The following is a 21168-nucleotide window of genomic DNA, read 5'->3' as shown; positions in this document are numbered from 1 at the left end:
ACAGGCAGCGCTTTATCATTCACTCAAACGGTTTGGAAAAGCAGACCATTGTCAGTACAGACAAACACACACACACACACACACACACACATTACACGGTCTACCTTAGCACTCCGAATGTGTGAATGTTCCCACTGAAAAAGCCTGAATACGTGGAACAAGACGTGGGAATGTGCATCCCAAGACGTGGACTGTTTCCTCAAAACGTGTACCCTTCAAACGCCCTTGGAATGATCCACTTTCTTTTCGATACTGTTAAGTGCCTGCGCCCTATACGAAAATAACCGGCCCGGCAGCCTCGCATCCAGGCTGCCGTGTTACTTCGTGTTCCGCCGTTTGTTACGGCTGTGGGATTGGAATATAGTTGAGCGGGCTCTGTCCGCCTCCTGCCCGAGGAGCGTGGAGCATGACGCTCACGCGCAAGCTCGGTGGGACGTGTCCCGCTCGTGGGTCTCCTGCTCGTGTTGCGAGCGATCCCTCCTTCCACCTGCCAGGGACATGACCTCGCGCAAAACTTTTTACAAAAGCAAAAGCAGCCTCTTGCGCCTCTTCCAACGCCCCACCCCACACACCCCCCCTTCGCTCTTGGCCCACTAATTACTGGTCCTCGGAGCGTGCGCTCCCTTCCAAACCCCCTGGTCATCACATTCCGCATGCTCGCAGCCACAAAGCGGGCATGCGCCTCTTTTCATGCCGTTTGCCAGTCTCCGGAGGAGGCGTCGTGCTGGTCCTTCTGGCTGCCACCGCACTCTGATGAGAGATGTGTTTACACAGGCATTTTCTATTTGGGTGCGCGTCTGTCCCCGTGCCCGGCCGGGGGATGATGAATGCCCCGGCGGAGCACTGCGGCGCGTCTTTTTGTGACCGGGCTGGCTCGCCGAGCAGGGGCCACGCCCCCCCCACCCCTGCTCCCCAGGGCTAAGGCAAGCTCTGAAGAGACCAGCGGCGCATCGTGCCGCGGGGCGGATTGCCTCACCCGGGGCCCAGAGGATTCAGAGCTCATGTCAGGCGGAGACTGCGCGCACTCTTAATCATCTTACAGCAGGAGCTGGCAGTAGCCAGGGTTACAGAGAGGGAGAATGAGGCCGTCTCTGGAGGCACACTTGAGCGTGTTTGCGATCGCGGGTGGGGGTGGGGGGCTGTTTATATATTTTCAGGACAAAAAGTTCCTAACTATGTAGAAAAGCCCGAGAAAATCAGGTGTAACCAACCTTGTCAGGACCAGCAGAGTGGAGTTCTTTGTACAAAAGGTACATAATTTGTTAAAAATGGAAGGGAAAAAAAACCCATTTATTTTTATCTTACTGGGTTTACAATTAGGGTTTTTTGTTAGGCTTGGAAAATACTTCTACCTTAAACATAGACAACACATGTGACATACGTGTGACCCCACATCGCGCCAAGGTCCAAGTACCAAATGCTGGTGTGTATGCGTGCGTTCTACGCCATGACAACGTGAGACGAACATGGGCTCTAGGGAGGGATCCGAGAACACAGAACTGGCATGAGAAACCTGCAGGCAGACGTTTCGGGTAGTAGGCATTCTGAAACCAGACAGCTTATTTCATCTGCTTTCTGGTATCTTATCGATTATAAGATCTCACTTCCCACTCGAGCAAATGTCAGGCTACGAAATGCCATCATTTCGCGCTCAGCGTTTATTTTAGCGCTTCCACGCGTCCGCATGCACATGCAGGCTGGGTGCTGGAGTTGAGGCTGGAGCTCGCCCCGGTCGGACCGAGCTGGGACCGCTGCCAGCACGCACCCCACCGGAGCGGGGGGTGCCGGGAGGGTGCGGTAACAGCGGCGGGATCCCAGCTGCTTTCTGAGGTGCAGGTGGGGTGATAAGACATTACGGTGCCCCAAACACCCCCACCCCCACCCCCACCCCCATCTCCTCCCCATCAGCAAACAACCGCGCCTGCCTCCGTTCATTTGCCCGCATCACTTCCTGTGAACTCGAATCTTGCTAATATCTGCTCTCATTCTCTCTCCCTCTTTCTTCTTCTTTCTCTCTTCTTGTGCTCTCTGCCACTTTACAGGTAGCAGCGTGGACTGCGAGGAAAGACATACACAGAGAAACAGACAGAGAGAGAGAGAGAGAGAGAGAGAGAGAGAGAGCAGAAGAGGAGCGCTACGCCAGAGGACGTGTACAATGTGCTAGTGGCGCGGAGGTGGACGAGCCTGTTTTTCTGATATTCCTGGGGTGTCAGAGAGACCGACTGCGACGCCAAGATGGGCCGGAAGAAGATCCAGATCACGCGGATTATGGACGAGAGGAACCGTCAGGTCAGTCTTGCTGCTGTTCTTCATCCTCCCCCTCCTCGGCCGACCCGTGCCCCGCGGTGACTGTCTGAAAATGATCCTGTGATCCTGTGTCCTACCCTTCCACCTCAGGAATCACACAAACCCGACGGTGCGACACATGGCACATAAAGAAATGTAAAGGGTTTCATAGTTTTGGTTTGCCGAGTGCTTGAATTAATTTAACACCCACCAGGTTCAAGGTCAAATCGAATGGTCAGGGAGGCAGTTTGATTATCGATCAGTTAAGGTCACCCACACATCGGCTAAAAGTGCTACCCCAGCGTTCTGCCTTCCGCCCACCGGCTAGTCAGAGCCCCCGAGTCCCTGCCGGTAAACGGGGCCCACATGCCGTTTCAGACCCGAGAACGCTGACGAGGCGACAGGAGGCGGCATCATCTTGCAGGAGGTGAGGAAGGTGAGGAGGCCCCACACCAGCCTCTCTCGCTGCCTCTCCCACTCTCCCTCTCTGTGTGTCTCTCAGTCTCACACTTCTCGCACTCCGTGTCACAGGCTCTGCCTCTCGCCCTCTCTCCCCTCGTTGGAGGTCTTGGGCTGGGGCCCAGAGGGGGCCCCCGCGCTCCCCGCGGTTGCATCTGGTTGCTGGTAATTAGGGCCAGCCACTGCACCATAACACCTCTCATTAGCAGGACACACAGTGCCCTTCTCTCTGTCTCTCTCTCTCTCTCTCTCTCTCTCTCTCTCTCTCTCTCTCTCCCTCCCTCGCTCCCTTCCCTGACATAAAAAAGTGCCAGTGCTCTGGCCAGCCACACAGACAGGCTGGAATTCTCCCTCGTCTGTGCACGCTAAATATAAACAGGCTAAGCAGGCAGAGTCTGGCTTGCTGTGCCGCTGTCTCCCACACACACATCTTTCCCATTCACCAACATGCCTGTTGTCTGTTCCATCTCCTCCCTACTCCTCTTCCCCACAGGAGCGTACGTGTCACAGCGCTGCCTAGGCTGGTCTGGAGGAACGCGCGCACACACGCACACGCTGCACAACACCACAGAGTAATTGAATCTCCATTACAAAGTCTCTATATGACTCGGGCATCATATGTATAGCGTCTTTCGGGGACTCCTGTTTAAGGATATGGTAATGAAAAGAAAATGAAAAAATAAAGTACCCTGTCAGAAGTGGATGCGCCCCGTTCACACCCTCTCAAAATATCATTTGCACCGTCTTGCCGGTGAAAGAACTTTCTTGCCACGCCGGCGGAAAGCTAATTGAGGTTTAGTTTGCTCTCCTGAGGGTGATAACATAACAGCACCCCCCCCCCCCCAGCCCGAGCACACACACACACACACACATACACACACACAAACACGCACGCGCACACGCGCTTCACTCTTTTGCTGAACCCTTTCTCCTCGACAGCAAGTGTGGAGGTAGCAGTTCATACGAGTGAGAAACTCCAAATTTACAGGACAGGCCAATTATCAGCATAACACCCAGTGCTGGGTGGGAGCCAAACACACAGAGAGAGAGAGAGAGGGAGAGGGAGGGAGGGAGAGAGAGAGAGAGAGCAGAGGAGCAGCTGCTCTGTTCCCGACCCGGACATACAACATCAGCAAAAAGAGGGAGAGGGGAGAGAAAGGCACAACGAAAGAAAGAAATAAAGACCTGAACAGGTAAAAAAGACAAGAGAAGAGGGAGCCAGTGTAAAACTCACTTTAAGGGCTGTGTGCTGAATTAATGAAACGTATTCATTTATGCCAGAGTAACGTTTTCCAGGTCTAATTGAATTGGAAAATCTGGGCTGAAGAGGTAAGGAGAAGCTGTTTGAAATTCCCCACTCCGAAGCCTCAGTGGGAGTGTGTTATTTCGGGACGGCGTGGCTCCACACTGGCAGCCCGAGTCTCAGAGCTCCTAAGACAATGTGTGCCGGCTGGTAATTAATAGTTATTGTGTCCGTCAGATTTTGGATGTTGCTGTCAGCACCTTGGTGCGCGGTTATCAGCGGCACGCAGGCTTCTCGCTGGAGGCTGGATACAGGCACCTCAGACTCCTTTATTAGAGAGCAAGAGTGTAAGCATGCATTCGCGTGCGTGTGTACGGGTGCGTCTGTGTTCTCCTCCTCGGGAGCGTGTCTGCGCGCGTCTCTACGCATGCGTGCCTCTGCGTCTCCTCCTTTCCCCTCTGCGGGCGTCTTGGCGTGCCGTCCATTAGCATACGTGCGTGGTGTCCCCGCGCGCTCACGAAAGGGGCTTAAGTAGGCTAATGAAATACGCGGCCACCCGCCATCGCCCGCTGCTGCGTGCATCATTACGGGGAGTGCTCTGGAAAGCCTGTTGACCTATCAGGATTTATCCTGGCGAGCCCGGCAGGGGTGGGGAGGTCGGTAATTGCGGTATCCATCAAAACAAATGGATTCACTCCGGAACACGGGGCCTCGAAGAGTGCCAGTCCTCCGCCGTATTTCATAACGAACCCGCCGGCCCGAGGGTTGCAGGTCTCCATAGCTCGCTCCCTTCGGCCCTCTGGACGGAGCCTTTTCCGCTAACCCGTGTGTCACCTGTGTGGCTGTGGTGTGTGTTAAAATCGCGGAAGAGTGACCGCTGCTTCGCCCTGCCAAGGAGGGTGGACCGGCGGCGACACCCCCCCGGGGCCTCGTCCCCCGACGGCCCTGGCAGAACGCCTCCTCCTCCCCTCGCTCCTGTGCTGCCGAGCGCTCTTGCTGCGGATTGAAAGCCCACCCCCCCCCCCCCCTTCCGCGCATCCCGACGGAGGGAGAGAGGCAGGGGAAGACGAAGACAGCAGAACACGGCGAGCGTCTCCGAGCGGCTCGGCCCTGACAAGCTAATTGCAAAGCTGTGTAGGGGCGGACGCGTGCCATATGAGTGCAGAGTGCCGAATTATCCCATCCCCCCCGTGCTCCTGTACCTGTCGGTCTGTCTGTCCTCTCGGTTCGAGACCAGATTTACTTCGCGAGCTCTTCAAGCCTGTAATTATCAGCCTTGGCGATGACGCGCGCCTCTCTTGTTTGGACAGCACTCAGTGTACAGCGGAAGCAGAAAGTGCACTTCTAAACGAGCTCCCCTAGTGAAACGAGCCTTAATTACTCTAGTGGACTCAGAAGCCTGTAATGAGAGACGCCTCTCCTGGCTCTCCAGTTGGGAGCCGATCGAGTGGTGACAGCCCTGCCTTGTGCACGGAGGACCGTGACACTATTGTAAGGAAGGACCCCGGGGGACAGTTCCACAAAAGCACGCAACCCAACTTTCCCCTGGTTAAGATGAGAAAGAGTGAGAGAGAGAGAGAGAGAGAGAGAGAGAGAGAGGTGGAAGGAATTATACTGGGTGCTTTATTTGGTTAAGTTGATTCGGCTTTTTTGCCATTTCTCTTTTCCGTGTGTGTGTGTGTGTGTGTGTGTGTGTGTGTGTGTGTGTGTGTGATCTTCAGCACACAGCCGTCCTCTCTGGATGCTATTAAACAGACTCATTGGGGGTGATTGCCCAAGTCATTAAAAGTCTGATGATTTCTCTGCTCAGTGGAGCGCTGCCTGGTCTGTCTTTGGCTTACTTTAGAGCTGCATGTCATATGCTCGCCATTTTTCTCTGTCTCTGTCTTTCTCTCTCTCTCTCTCTCTATCCCTCTCTTTTTCTCCCTCTGTTTTTTAAACCCGGGAGGGTACACAGCCCCCCCCCCCCCATCATTCTGTTACGGGTGAAATCATGCCTGACAGTGAAAGGAGGAAGACGAGGACGAAGGTGCGCACCGGCTCCTCTGACCGTCGCGCGGGCCCAGCGTGGCGTGACCCGAAGCCCGTGTGGATTTTCTGAAGTGAAGGGAGTTTCATTTTGACTGTAATTACGTTAGCTTACACTTATGCGTTTGTCAGGGGAAATAGTGTAGGTGGCTTGTGTGTAATTTATGGCTGATGTGAACAACACAGAGATGATTCAGGCTCCAACGCCCCTCCCCCCAGCTGATGGACTGTCGTTCTTGATGATTCATTGTAATGGCAGAACAAAACCATCTGACTGATGCATATTATAATTTGATGGTATGATGTGCAGGCGTGAATTTCTTGCCCCCACGTGCTTGCGGCCTTCACGTTTCCATATGCAAAATATCTGCGATAGCAGCAGCGAGAGAGGCTGGTGTGGGGCCTCCTCAGCTTCCTAACCTCCTGCAGGGAGTGTCCTACACTTTTATTCGGTGGTTACATAGACGCGGCGCGGTCTAGTACCCCTTTACTCCACTGGCACCCTGGGTGTGGCAGGGATGAGACCTGCACACCTCTGTCCCACGGACCCTGGTGGAGCAGATCTCAGGCCCCAGGGCAGGGGAAGGGAGTGCAGCCTCTCCTGGGCGCTACACTGCGGCCTCGCCCTGGACCACGGAAGCCTCGCGCGCCTCGTTACAGAGGCTGCCGCAGCCGATGTGTAGCTCTCGTGATGGATCCACACACATGCACACACGTGGGACGACACGCGTGTGCAAGCAAAGACAGATCAGCACGGAGATAAACACACAAAGATAGCAACGTGCACAAAAATAAACACGGCCATGCCTGTCGCCTGCACGTTTGACATACAACTCCCGCGTGTGCCTCGGCATAATCTGTAGAAACAGAATCAAGAAAAGCCATCAGCACACACGAGCCTTACCCTCATAACTCACCCACACGATTTTACCCGTTTCCTGTTCTGTGGGAATGAGGTGGGTTTATTGCACTCTTCTGCCGTCGCCCCTTCACATCTGCCCTGCTCGGCCCCTCACCCGCCCACGAGCCTTCCCACGGGCATCGCAAAGCCTCGGCCGCGCAGCCAGACCTGCGTCTGCACGGATGGGGGGGTGGGGGGTTTTCAGATGACGGGGCAGGCGAGACAGAGACAGACTAAGCAGAAAAGCTTGTGAAACAGAGGCGCAAGTTGCTTGCTTGGAACTTGACCGACGAAGAAAAAAGGAGTTTTGAAAAGGTCAGCGTTTTCATGCCTGGCATACAATTAGATGAGAAATGCTAATATAATTACTGTATTTCTGGCGTTGCGGGTCGTCTGCGCAACCTTATCACAGAGCACGAGAAGTTGAAAGAAAACAAGGGCGAAGTTTGCCGTACAGTACATGACTCATAGTTCTACTTTTTGCCTTCTTTACAGGTACTCAATATCTTGTAGACTTCTTGTAGACTACAATATCTTGTAGACTTGTAGACTGTATTTTTTTTCATATTATGACCAGGCATATGTAAGCACATCTGCTAAATCACATATAATGGGCTAAATCCTCCATTCATGTGAAAGAAAAAAAAGAAAAACTGTTTTTAGCTCAATCATAACCTTCCTCAAAACTCCCCCAGATCACGGTCGCATCAGCGTGCGCTTGTGGAAAACACAACCTCGGTCTTCTTCCACGTAACGTCACAGTTCTCGGTGGTTTTCCACTGCCTCTCCTCACACCCACGGGTCATGGCGTGTTGGCATGGGTATACCCCACGGCCTACAGCCCTAGCACATCTCAAGCAGTGACGGACGTTAAACTTGCTTTAGTGCGTTTTGGCCAGAAGGTCTAGATTGGGGAACAATGCGACTGGTTATAGCAGACATACAGTCATTATGTAGGGCTCTTAAAAAATTGAACTAGTGGAATGACAAAGTTGGGTATTGTGCGCTGGTTTTCTTCACTGCTGTACTGCGCTATCGCTGCTGCGCTATTTAAGCCCAGCTTTAGAGGACGTCCTTCTGCCAGTCTGCACCATGAAAGTGTTGCTTTGTGCGCACACGCATGCAGGTAAAAGGAAGCGCCAGCCTGGGTCAGAGTCGTGTCTTCTGATTAGCAGTCAGACAGAATAATACCACAGCTCGCGTGCGAACTCAGCCAAGCTCAGCCCAGTTTAGCCCAGACGAGCTTAGCGCAGCCCGGCGCTGTCCGGTAGCCCTTTGCCCGCTCCGTCGCTGACGTGTCTGGGTCTGACCCCCGCGGCCTGTTCCCAAACATCCAGACAGCCCTCCCTTTTCCCCCAATTCCGTGGCATTTCAGCCCCAGTCATTTTCACTCGACCCTTTTTTACTCGCGGCCTTAGAGGGCTTTTCGATTACCGCCCCCGCCAGCCGCTGCGCACACCGCACACCACCAAGCAAGCGATGTAGCTCCCGGACATGTTCCAAGTGTGCGCTCTGCGAGAGAGAGAAAAAAACGGAGCACACCCATTGGTTTCTTATTGTCAAGGCTGTGCGTGCAAGCGGCGGAGAGCAAGTGTGGACAGAACGAGACTAATGACCGCGGGGAGGGAGCCGCTCCCCCCGGGTCTGAGGATAAAGAGGCAAACAGTGCAGCCTGCCGTCTGGCCAGGCTCTGCGTAGCCTGCCCCCGTGGGTGGCTGTCTACACTGGCCTGCCTCTCCGCCACAGTCCTGGGCCGGGACTGCTCTCCTCTCGCCCCTCCTGGGCCATGCAGCAGGGCGCAAGCACCTGGAATGGTCACGTTTGTGAGGGAATGCTCTAGCTACTGAACATTTCAGTTACACAGTGCAGAACTTCTAGTTATTTCGTTTTTTTTTTGTTAGTTTGTTTTTTGCTGTTCCGTCTCTACACTCCAGCACGCTGAATCTGAGCTTGAACAACCACTGTAAAATGTAGAATGTCAGCCTTAATTTAATGTTTCCATGACACCAAAAGTGCAAGATTAGCTGCTCAGTAGTTTCTTGACCACCTTTGTGTCATCGAGTCATAGTGTCATGCACGAGAGAGCTAGTGGAAGTGCTCCAGTTGACGCTAAATGTGGCATTAGCATGTGGCAGTCTGTCTCAATAAGCAACAGAATATCAAAGCATAATATAAAGCAGGCTCTCATAAGGCTGGAAAAATCAAACGCGCGTCGGCTGTTTGAAACATTAAGCTTCAATCTGAGCAAACAAGCTGGCTGAAGGTAGGACACCATAATAGTGCAAGAACAGCAGACAGAAGGAACACTTTCAGGTATGTAGAAAAACAATAGATGCCTGTGTCAGAGGCCACAAAGAGAATACGCGGTCCTCACCTCCGTGCTTACCGCAGTGTCCACAGCAAGCTTCAGGAGCAGAAAGGCCAAGCTGCAGTTTCCTTAAAAGTGCATTAGAAGGTCGCAGAGCTCAGGGGAGCAGTGCCAGGGTGGTGGAACGGGGATGGTGCGGACACAGAGAAGACCTCATCCGTGGAACCCAGTGTGTGGCTGGAGCGGCCTCGCTGCCCTTTATCGAGGAAATGACCGCCCACGACCGCAGATTCAGATCTTACCGAATGATTGACAGCTCCGTGCATGACACTTTTACTCGCAGCAGGTCAGTGGGCCAAAACATGATTAAAGCAGCTTTCAGTGCTCCAAGGCCATAAAAGGGAACCTTTTTCCTGGCCAAATCAGTCACCTGACCTAGACGCATTCAAGAATGCATTTCAAATAGAGACAGAAGGCAAAACAAACAAACAAACAAACAAACAAACAACAACAACAACAACAACAAAACGAGCAGGAAATGTAAACATGAAGATCACAGGTGTAGTAGAGCATCACCAGGGATGGGGTCTGGTCCCAGTGTCTGGTCTGTAGGCTGCAGGCCTCAGGCACTCGCTGATTACAAAACATTTGCAACCAAGTAATAGACAATTTTATTTACGTCAATTTGCCCAATTACTTAAGGTCCCTTGAGATTTAGGGTACTATATAAAAAGGGCTGGAATTCCCATGCGGTTCACTCAATATAGTTATATAATACCCTCAGATTCAAGCTGGCATCCAGATCCTTAATCTTATAGCAATTGTTTCTTTTTAAATGCAGCTTGCAGAGTGCAGAGCCACAACGCCAAACATTTCCTGATCGCTTGCAGACTATCCAGAGGCCAACCATAATTTTGTTTTAAAAAGTATATGGCTTCGATTGGTCCTCTAGTTGTTGCATTTGTGTATACTTTAGCTAATGATTCATCTTATATTCCCATAAATTGAATCAGGAGAAATGAGAAATAATTTGTGCTGTGCAGAGGACACAACTGAGCACTTTAATCACCTGTAATGTGGAACATGTGACACTGCTCCCACTCCACTGGCACTCGCCCAAGGGCCGTGTGGTCTCAGACACACTGTATAGCTCATTGGATTATATTGCATTATACCATCTGAAATGAGGGTTGCCACAAGCTGCGTCCAATTAAAGTTGAACAAAGCCAGCTCATCTGCTCAGCTCTGCTTAGTAGGTCAGTGAAATTGGCAGAAGCACACGCACGCGTGCACGCACATGGAGGCATGCATGCTTGTACTCGCACACTCGCGCAGACACACACGTGCGCCGATGCGCACGCACACACGCACAAACTCCTTCTAGCCTAAGGTACCACTTTTCCAAGCCACATCTCTGGCACCTACTTCACCACGTGCACAGCCACGCGTGTCCCCATACTCCCCGTCTCGCCGGCACGTGACCCCGCAGGTGCCCCCTGCCATACCCTACGTGTTAAACAGTGGGGGGGCCCTGTTCCTCTGTCCTTCTGAACCAGCCCTCAGTGAACGCTGGAGGACATCCGAAGGAGACACCTCATTTCCCGCTGCATATGTGGGGATGAGTCGGCCGCAGCTGGTCTCCATGGAGCCTGGAGCCTGAAGCCAGGTCATCTCCGCACGGCTCCAGTTACTACAGCTGCAAGAGCTGGCTCACAGGACAGCTGCTGCCATTAAGGGAGAGGACCACAGAGCAGGAGCGGGCAGTAGTGGGCAGCGGCTCACTAACGACCTTGCCTGATGTGGGCAGCAGCTGTAATGCTCTGGCTCACCATGACGTGGGCGTGACTGCTACACTGCCCGGTGGCCCAGGGAGACACCGAGCATGGCCTGACTAGAGACCAAGGAGGGAAGGAGCCTTGTTAGGTGCTGCGCTCATGGCTGATTAGAGTGAATCCAACTCAAAGCCCCATTCACTCCCTGTTTTGAATGATTTACCCATCTGATATTTTCACAACTTCTTTATTCATTTCTCCCATATCTTCCGATGTGTTTAAAGTGAATTCCCAGTGCAGACGTAGGTCTCCTCCTTACATAAGAGCCCAGGCAGTTTCGGAGGGTGAAGTCTGACAGACGCCTCCTCCAGTGCTACAGAAACCTGCCTCCACTTGGTTCCCAGCCATCAGCCACACACTGTCAGCCATGTACTGCACATTAACGGCCCAAAGCAAGACCCTACACCTTTCCCCTCCCAGTAAGAGGCTCCTCGGAGCATGGGCAGAGCATGGCGTGTCGGCCGCTCAAACGCTGTTTCCCGCTTCACAGCTTCGGGAGTTCAGTTAGCCCTTAAAGCCACACCACCAAAAAAAACGCTTGATCGCAAGGTTAAGATGTTTCCATCACAAAGGGAAGCGGGCGCGCGGAGGTCGCAGGGAGGCGCGGATCTTTTTTTGGACGCCTTTCCTCTCCCAACCTTGCTCGCCCGTTTGGAAACCATCCGCACGTTATCCGTTTCGCCAACCGTGTTGCCCCCTCCTGTCTCCCCCCAGGTCACCTTCACGAAGAGGAAGTTCGGCCTGATGAAGAAGGCCTACGAGCTGAGCGTGCTGTGCGACTGCGAGATCGCCCTCATCATCTTCAACAGCTCCAACAAGCTGTTCCAGTACGCCAGCACCGACATGGACAAGGTGCTGCTGAAGTACACCGAGTACAACGAGCCGCACGAGAGCAGGACCAACTCCGACATCGTGGAGGTGAGTGGCTCCTCATCACCTTTCAGCATCGCCTTGGAAACCAGCGCGAGGATGTGGTTCATTCTGCCACTCTCAGGTTAACTAAGCATTTGATCTCCTTCTCAGATATAGATACAGTACAAAATGCCAACCGACTGTTTTCAAGTAAACAAATTGCGTCACAACATCTGTAAAGTCTGGCTGCACGTCACATGGTGACCCACGTCTGTTGCGTGGAAGCCCAGAAGTAATGTGTTTAGGTTTTATTCAAATAAAATCAAGAAAGTGCTTTTATAACCTTGATAACATCTAGAGAAGTGGTGCTACACATACACGATTTAAAAGGAAGGATTCAGCTTAACCTCCCAAGAGGAAAGGCCCAGTCCAGGCCTCATTACTCATAACATTACTGTCTTAATTATGCACGTAGCGAGATCAAAACGTACTGAGCATTGTTTGTGATACTCTGCTGAAGTGTGTAAACACATACAGACATAGAAACATACCCCTGCTTTTTCGGTTATTTGGGCGCCTGTCAGCTTAGTCAGAACAGGGAATGTTCAGCAGTTATACTTACAATGGATTATAAGATGGAAGTTTATGAAGTTTACAGAAGTTTACAGGGCTGAATTCCAGCACGACGAGCCCACGTATTGCTGTAAGGGGCAGACTGATGTCTGGCTAAGGGGTAAACCGTTTCCGTCTCGTCCTCGTCCTGATAGGGGTTTAGGACGTCTGCGGGGCCTGATAAGGTCCGTCTGGTAACTGACAAAAAGCGTGACGGAGCTGGGGTCCAAACTAAGCCCAGAGGCCGCGGCCCCTTATGTTCAGGAGACCGTGCTTGTTTAACCGGCTTTAAACTTGTGAACTGAAATGTGCATTACAGTAATATAATAAAACTATAAATATAAACTATATGATCAGAATACAGAATGCAAACCACAGCCGTTTTGCAGTAGTGCTTATTACAGGGCAGATTCGGCAAGTATGCACTGTCCTCGTTTATCGGAGTAGCATTCTCGTTTTGTAGGCCACGACCATCAGACAGAGGAGAACAGGGCTGCTTGTGGAATCCAAAATTTCCCTCTGATGCAGTTGAGCTTTCTCGCTGTGTTCAGACCTCCACGCCCGGTAGCCGGCGTCCGCACTTTCGGACCTAAACGAGAAGCAAACACTTTGGTGGCGTAACGAACACAACAATAGAAAGCAGATTGTTTGTTTTGAAAACCAGCCACTGAGGTAGACACAAAGCAGCCTTCGGGGCTCGGCTGTGACCAAGGTGTTTTCATTAAACACTTTCGACCTTAGCTTAGCTTCCCCGGCTCGCCGTAGTTTCTTCCAGATCCCACCATCCGGCGTCACGTCACACATGCGGCTCTTTTTTGAGGCCTTAGTAGCCCGGTAGCCAGCAGATGTAGGTGAGTCTGTGCTCCTTACTGAAAGCGTCTCCGCTTAAAGAGAAAAGGGCCAAAATGGCACGAAAGAAGTGAGCTGCGCGGCATTCTCTTTTATTCATGCCGGTGCCGGTGAATCGCCTGCCTGGCAGAGCCGCCCGAGCCTGCCCCGGCACGGTGGAGCACCTGGCTACAGAAGGGTGTGGTGTGCTGAAGACACCCAAGGCCTCCTCGTAAGCGCACCAGAAGAGAGGCAGGTGTGCCCTGGCCGCGAGCCGTGCTCGCGCCGCCCTCCAGCGTCCTGGCGGCCAATGGACCGGCTGCCGGAGTGGCCGAGCGCGAGGCGCAGCACCAGGCCACAGTGGGCTGCTGCACGGGGGGGGGGGCAAGCACGCAAGCCGGAGGCGAGGTGCCGTGCTTTCCCACGTCTGCCCAGCTTCGTGCTAGAGGACCCGACAAAGCCGCCCTTGTCTCTGCCTGTCAGGCCTGGGCCTGCACCCGCGCGCGGCTGCACATGTGCCCCCTGCCAGCCGCCCCCCTTCTGCCTTTGTGGCCACGGTTCACAGGCAAAGAAGCAGAGCAGAAACAAGGCCCCCGAACCCCAGGCCCTTCAACCCAGTGCCAGAGAGCAGAGCCATAACGTAATCCAGGCCCGTCTGACTCCTGCAACCCCTCTCATTAAGACCACACCGAGAGCTGACGTTCAGAGTAGTGCTGTTCCCTGAAATGAACATACCAGCGCGGATTACTGCCGAGGGAACCCGTTAAAACACCACCTCTCTGCTTTGGTAGCATGTTATGCAGCGTTTGTGTCTAAGGGACGACGCCTTAATTTAGCCAAGCACGAAGGTGGGAAACCCTCTCAAACAGAGGCCCATCCATATCTGGCTTGTTTGCCATGCCACTGTTACGGTGATGAGCAGATAGGCTATGTGCTTTGGGTACACACTCAACCCACCGTAACGGACGCACAAGGCCCCGAATGAGTGTTTAATGGATGAATATTCTCCATTCCTCCCTCTGCTTCTGTCTCCATCCTTCCTTCCCACTTGGGGCGATATGCGCTTCACATGTAGGCACACTCGCACTTATCTAAGTGAAACAATCACTTTAAACTGCCAAATTGCCACCCTGAACAGCGCACGCTCTCAGTGGCTCGTGTTCCTTTGCCGTGCACTTCCACGGGGCAACGCTGCTTCCCGTTCCACGTGAGGAGCCAAATCAAAGGTCACATTCTTCCTCACTGCCACCATCTGTAGATAAAGGCTCGGCCTTGTAGCAGGGCAGAACAGATGCCGTGCTTTACACAGATGGGTGCGAGCCTGGGGCACATTTTCCTACCCGAGCGCAGGGCTGTGCATTTCATCTCGAGCCTGGCTTGCAGTTCGGACCAGAGCCCCAGACTCAGATGCCGATGTGGGTGAGGGGGTGGTGTGAAGTGTGGGTGTCTGTGAGTTTGTATGCATGAGTCTTTTTTGTGTCTGTATGTATATGTGAGTATATGTATGTGTGTGTGTGTGTGTGTGTGTGTGTGTGTGTGTGTGTGTGTGTGTGTGTGTGTGTGTGTGTGTGTGTGTGTGTGTGTGTGTGGCTGGCACTCGGCAGTTCAACTTCAATCACACTCCAGGCGACAGGTGAAGTGTTGCGTGAAATCTCCCTTTGTGGATCCTGTCCACTTCTCCATCTGATTAAAAGTGGCCACGACCCCATCTGGGTCTCCCTTTTGAAAGGCTCCCAGTCTGAAGGCAGCCCTTTTATTTACTGAACAGCAGCGCAGCCTCGACAGAGCCTTTCCTCCCGGGTTACAGCGCGCCCGTTCCGCGAGAGCGCGCGGGTCTTTGCCCACCGCCGGCGTTGCACCGTATCCAGTCTCCGGCAACACACTCTGTCCTTGCGTTCACCTTCCACACCGGACACAGAGCAGGCAAGTGCAAACGCACTGGAACACGACGGACGCTTGCTCAGAGAACACTTTTATTATTACGCCTTTGCAAAGTTCATCTTTTCTGACTCCGAATCCTCCGACCTTTCGAGCCCTGGACAGATTTACTGACAGCGGCGAAAATTCATCCTGCACGTTTACGGTCAGAAATCATAATTGCTTATTCCTCAAAAACATTTAGTCATTTGTGTACTTCAGGGGAGTATTGTGTAAACCTTACACAGGAATTGGCATCCTATTGGTATCCTGTTTTGATTACTTGACCGTGGCTGTACTATAGAGGAGACGCAAGCGATAAAGCTGGGCTGATAAGTGCCACACGGGCATGTGCAGGGCTTTGCTGGTTGCAATTCCTGTTACTGTGTGTTTCGAATTCAACGTTATTTGTGCTGCAAATGAAAAAGCTTCTGCAGGTAATTAAAATAATTCAGTCGCCCTTCCTCATCCTCATCACCCTCGCTCTTCTTCCTCTCCGACTGGAGGTAATGAAATCTTCCCTGAGATTCCAAACACAGACCCACGGTGTACAGAGGATTCCTTGAAATTACTTATTATCTTCTTTGCAGATATGTGCTCCCCCCCCCAGGCCAACTCTCTTTATGAAACGTCTAGCAGCCGTGCGGTATCATGTTGGTAAAAATCCGTCCCCATTCCCCCAACGATCGTGCTCATAGCAGATGAGAGAGCCTCGGCTACACACCGGAGAGCAGAATCCCACCAAATATTTGGAATAAGTATTTTTGCAGCCTTCCGCCCGTATAGCAGACGCTTTCCACAGAGATCCGCAAGTTGCAAACGAGAGTCGTGTGTGTTGTTCCAGGGTGACACTGGTTCACATTCAGGATCATCACACACGGTTTTGTTCATTAGAATAGGAAACAAATCACACGCAAATGAAGCGCGGCCTGTTCAGAAGTCATGCAGGCGCTATGGCGTGCTTTTGAGAAACAAATGTTTTATTTCCTCCAATGTGTTCAAAGGCAGAGTTTATGCATGTGGCCCAGCGAGTCTGAAATCCGCAGTGTTGTAACCGATCTCCCAGTCAAAACGAGGGACGATTTAAAGCAAAAGTTGCTCGCATTTTTATATTGGATTTGGAAACAGGATTTTTATGCAGGACTTTTTAAGGCACTGAAAAGAAAAACAGCGTCCGGTCTCTGAAGGGAACGCTTTTGAGGATGTTTAATGGCTACAAATTGAAATTAGCAAGATATGTAAATCTTGACCATTTGGAAATGCCAGCCTTCCCTTTCTTCTCTGTTCTGTGAGAATCCAGCTATGTTCTATGTGAATCACACCATTGTCTTTCCACAAAGCACTGGGACCCCCTACCCCAAATAAAAGCAAAAAACGCCAAAACAGTCCCTCGGTCCCTTCGCTTGCGAGTCTGAAGCTGGACGCTTTAGGATAGCATACAAGGCTTCCAAAGAACAGTGTGGCTGCATGTACTGAAGCATACATATTCATCACCAGGTCAGCTGAATTGGAGTGGCGTGTGGAGCAGGCACTGTGGGACAGCACAGTGAGGGCGAGATGACTGGGTTCTGGAGGGGTGGGCAGTGTGGCAGGAAACCAGCTTGAGCTGAGAGTCTGAGGCCGGGAGATATTTCTGATAAGGGACTCTCCTTCGTCACGCATGGCCTCAAGGCGAAGGCGGGGGCCTGCCAAGCGGGTGTGGATGATGTCATGCAGCCGGGGCGGGGGCGGTGGGCTTTTTTTCCCTGCACTTTGGCCGTTGAAGGGCACGACGTATTCTGCTGCTCTTCTGCAGTAATACCACGAGCCTTAGGTCACCTTTGCCGTCCGGGTGCGAGCGCTCCGATCCGGGGAGCCAAGCCGAGCTGAGCCGGAGCGCGCCGCGGGGGAGGAGCGTGGAGGCGAGCCGCAGGAGAGAAACAGAACTGTTGCTGCTGTCAATCACAGCGGGCACAGTGATTAAGAACCTCCCACTCCACCTTAATGAATGCAAATTGGCACATCTGCTTCTGTGCGCTAGCTGGCCAGACTGTTCAATTAGCGTGATTGATCAATTATCCTCCTTCTGGTGATGGCAGTAAGAGAGTGTGAGGAAGAATAGAAGACCACAGTGGGCTGAGGAAGTGCTGGGCCAGAAAAGCCCTCGCATCTGTCCATTTTAAATAGAGCTATATAGCAATTACGTGTTATTTGGTGAAATTGATAGCGATTGTATCACTCCTTTGTAAAAGACGTGGGCTCCTGGTTCAATCTGATAGGACTGACGTGTTGTGGTGGTGTTGATATCCTGGCAAGCGTCGATAGGAAAGTCCCGTGCGTGATTATGTTTAATCTGTGGGTATGATAGAAACCCCTTGTCCAGTGCTGTCCCCGTGCCACAGTAGATAAACCTGAGCACACACACTCGTGTTCACGTGCTATTGGATCTCTCACAGCTATTACATTATGTGAGTAAAACTTACTTGTCATGCTGTTGATTTTTCTCCCAGAGTCAAACAGCACACTGCGCAAACCAAACCAAACAGGCGTTCGGGCTAAACGGTCCGACGCTGACCAGCCAAACCTTTGCCTTTATTTGCTGATGTTTACGAAGCCTGCTCGATAAAGGAAGTAGCACACCAGAGTGAGCTGTCATGTTTTTAATTGTCTTTGTCTTCGCGTTTGTCTCCATTTCCCTGACTATTAAATCAAAGCCTGCTCCGGGGGAGCCCAGCAAGCACAACACGTGCCGTTAATGCCATAGCAATTACAAACCCATTTCTCTTTTAGCAGACAGGGGTGGCGAACTTAATAGGAGTATTATTTATATGGCACTGTTGATTCAGCCTCAGCCACTAAGCTCATTTTCCAAACATTAGGGGGCTGGGTGTCTCACAGGGGCCCTGTCTGGGCTCTTTCACCAACACATCAGGCCCAGAGTGCTGGGGATCTGTGATCCTGATATACCCAGATAATGGAGGCGTGCTCGTGGGAGGCTGTGGGCTGGCACTGTCCAGGCCTGTCGCCACCCCCCAGCCTTTCCCTAAAGTCCTCTCGCCTGCCAACGTCCTAGCCAGTGGCCAGCCTGTCCGGTCAGGGTCTGGCCTGACCTCATGCTCCTGCACCAATATACTGGCCCATTTTTCCTCTTTGGGGTGGAATAATGATATATCCCTACTACAAGTCGGTCATCCGAGCCTAGCGTGTTGTAAATTCCGCTTGTGTTGAGTAGGCTCAGACTCCAGCCCCATCACTGTGGTGAACGATCCACCCCCCACTGTAACTTGCACAGCCAATGAAGGACCTCTGTCCAAAATGTCCTGTTTCTCAGGAAACCTTGTTTACTTCACATATTGCTATATGATTTATTCCCCTGATAACTGCATGGTGTGTTAGGTGGGCATTGCTCAAGCTTAGAGCTGGCTTTGTTTGTACTTAAGGGCCAGGTTGGTCATGTTGCATATTTATGAGGCGCCTTTAATTGAATCATGCAACAGTGTCGTGTAAATGAGGTCACTTTCCGAGGTCATCCCTGGCGCCGTTCCAGCGAGAGATCGTTCTCCAGCAGAAATTAGGGGCATCTGAGTTCTTCTATGAGGCTTAGCTGGCCACACACACACACACACACACACACACACACACACACACACACACAGACAGACAGATACATACACACATACACACACGTTTCACACACACTGTGCAACCGCTGGCCCTGGAAGTTGGGAGCCATTTTCTGAGTCTGCAAGGATGAATCTCAATGGGGTAGGGGGGCTTCTTTTGTGTTTGATATGCACAGGTGACAGCATAAAAGAGAGGGATGGAAAATGACATTTTAATTGGGAAATGGTTAAGTTAGTAGCTTGGCTTGCGCCTGGCCAGTCTGATACAGCTGTGTTTGACCTTTGCGCAGGGATAGTTACTCCACTCTGCTTGTGCATGTCTGCGCTGCTGCCTTAACGCAAGTCGAAATGCTTCTGATTTTTTTGTTATAATTGCTGTCAAAAGTGGACACACCTTAAAGATTTTAGTTTCTGTTTCACTTCAGATGCCCTGTGATCCAAGCTAACGTCACTATTTGTAGGCTGACCAGCCGAAACGTTTGCAAAAACCTTTTTGTTCTTGGCAAGGTGGGAAAAAAAAATAGTTTGTGACATGATAGTTGGAAAAATCGTATCAGACCCTTTTTTTTAAAATGGATATCAGTTCAGTTCAGATATCACCTCAATGCTGTTTTGTCTTTAATGCAACGGTTATTAAACCTTGTCTAATTTCCCTCATGATCTGTAACATTTCGTCTCATTTCGACAATCCTCGTCTCCTCAATTCTCCCGAGCTCGCCCCAACGTCTCTTCGCCCCCCCAACTCTTCTCATACTCTTTCTCTTCTCTCGCTGAGGCGTCTCAATATTAAAGAAGCGATTATGCCAAGCCAAATGTCAGCCATATTGACACAAGGCCTGTTTTATGGGACAGTCAGATGCAGCAGAGGCGTTGTTAATAATCACCACCAACCATAACTAATGACAATAGTGCGGGCTGAAGAGATCAAGTGTCATAACATTATAACTGATTACAGCTCCTTGAATTCTCGAAAAGCGTGACAGATGCATTAGAGAACAGACACCAGGTGTGGTTTAAAATTATGACTGTGAGATCTTACAAACGGATTATTTGGAGGTGATATAAATGTCTGGCTCTGAATTCACATTGTTGATCTGCAATCGTTTCACCACGGCGTCGCGATACTCGGAACTCCTTATAGACTCCTGGTGCGCATTCTGCCTGTCCGCTGTCTACTTATCAAGGACTGAAATAGTTGTGCCCGTGCGCCAGGTCACTGTGCCACACCGCATCGCCGCAGAGGCATAGCAGTTCGTCACTGTCTAACAACACCTTCTGCTTCCAACCCTGTAAAGTGACTCTCACGTGGATGTGCATCGTTGCTGTGCCATCGGGGCCCGGCGGCACGCCCTGTCAACTGCAGCGTCTGCGCTTGCTCTCTCTCTCTCTCTCTCTCTCTCTCTCTCTCTCTCTCTCTCTCTCTCTCTCTCTCTCTCTCTCCCACAACAGCGCGGCCGTTTAGGCGAACAGGAAAACCCGGTCGTGAGGCACGCCCCCCCCGACAAGCATTCTAGGAAGGCTCGTCCGCCCGCATAACCTGTTCCGTCAGTCCACACAATCAAAACAAGCACGGTATTCTAAGAACTGCGTGTAGGGTGAGGCGGCGGGGAGGCAGTTTACGTGCAGTCACTAGAGTCAACTAAAAATAACCCGAAGACTGAAGTAAATATATACGTTAGCAGCAGAAATAGCGTCACTATCTTGGTAGGACTCAATAATAATAGAACCAAGCCTCTTACTGCTCCCGATTAGGTAGAGATCACAACCCATGCTACTATACAAACAAGACAAAGTAAACATGTCTTTCGGGGGGGGGGCATTGTTTTGCTGATGCTTGAGAGAGGATGTAATGTTACTAGTGGAAAAACGGGTAGGAAGTGAGGATCGTGGTATGTGTAGTTTGGCTAGTTTTGGGTTCAAAACAAAAGGAGACATTTCCATTGGTTCTGTCAGGAGTTCCATCTTTAGGTTACATTTTGAGGAAGTCCAGTTGAGGTCTCAGCCTGGAGAAAAAAAAGAAGATATGTCAGATATTATATGTGGTTCCTGAATATTCTCATTTTCATTTTGGAAAGGCGGATGAAAACGCCAGGGCTGCATAAGTGACCTGGTGCTGTTCCTCTTCTGCCAGGGTGAAGCACACATGTCATGTGAAAAAACACTTCCTTAATTTACCACGCTGAGGTGCGCAACACTAATGGTGTTGGACCAAGTGTCCCACCGCGGTTCAAAGTGCCCTCTTTTATAGGACAAGGACTCCGGTCCTCTGGGTTTCTACTTTAGGACAGGACCAAAGCTCC

At 51.5% G+C, this 21168-nt stretch overlaps 1 protein-coding gene across 6 annotated transcripts in view; it reads left to right on the top strand.

The window, feature by feature from the left end:
* The window catches only part of mef2aa (myocyte enhancer factor 2aa), an 80250-nt gene that overhangs the window by 26967 nt on the left and 32115 nt on the right, over positions 1-21168 (top strand). For all 6 annotated transcript variants that reach the window (XM_035525161.2, XM_035525159.2, XM_081716532.1 and 3 more), the window contains exons 3-4: positions 2043-2289; positions 11772-11975. In XM_035525161.2, the coding sequence (XP_035381054.1) occupies positions 2236-2289; positions 11772-11975 (258 nt within the window). In that variant the 5' untranslated portion in view covers positions 2043-2235. The remainder of the gene's footprint in view (positions 1-2042; positions 2290-11771; positions 11976-21168) is intronic.

Source organism: Electrophorus electricus, chromosome 6 (assembly GCF_041902795.1).
Source record: "Electrophorus electricus isolate QZ-2024a chromosome 6, ASM4190279v1, whole genome shotgun sequence".
NCBI lineage: Eukaryota > Metazoa > Chordata > Actinopteri > Gymnotiformes > Gymnotidae > Electrophorus > Electrophorus electricus.
Note: the sequence above shows the minus strand (reverse complement) of the source record. Positions and strands in the feature narration are given on the sequence as shown.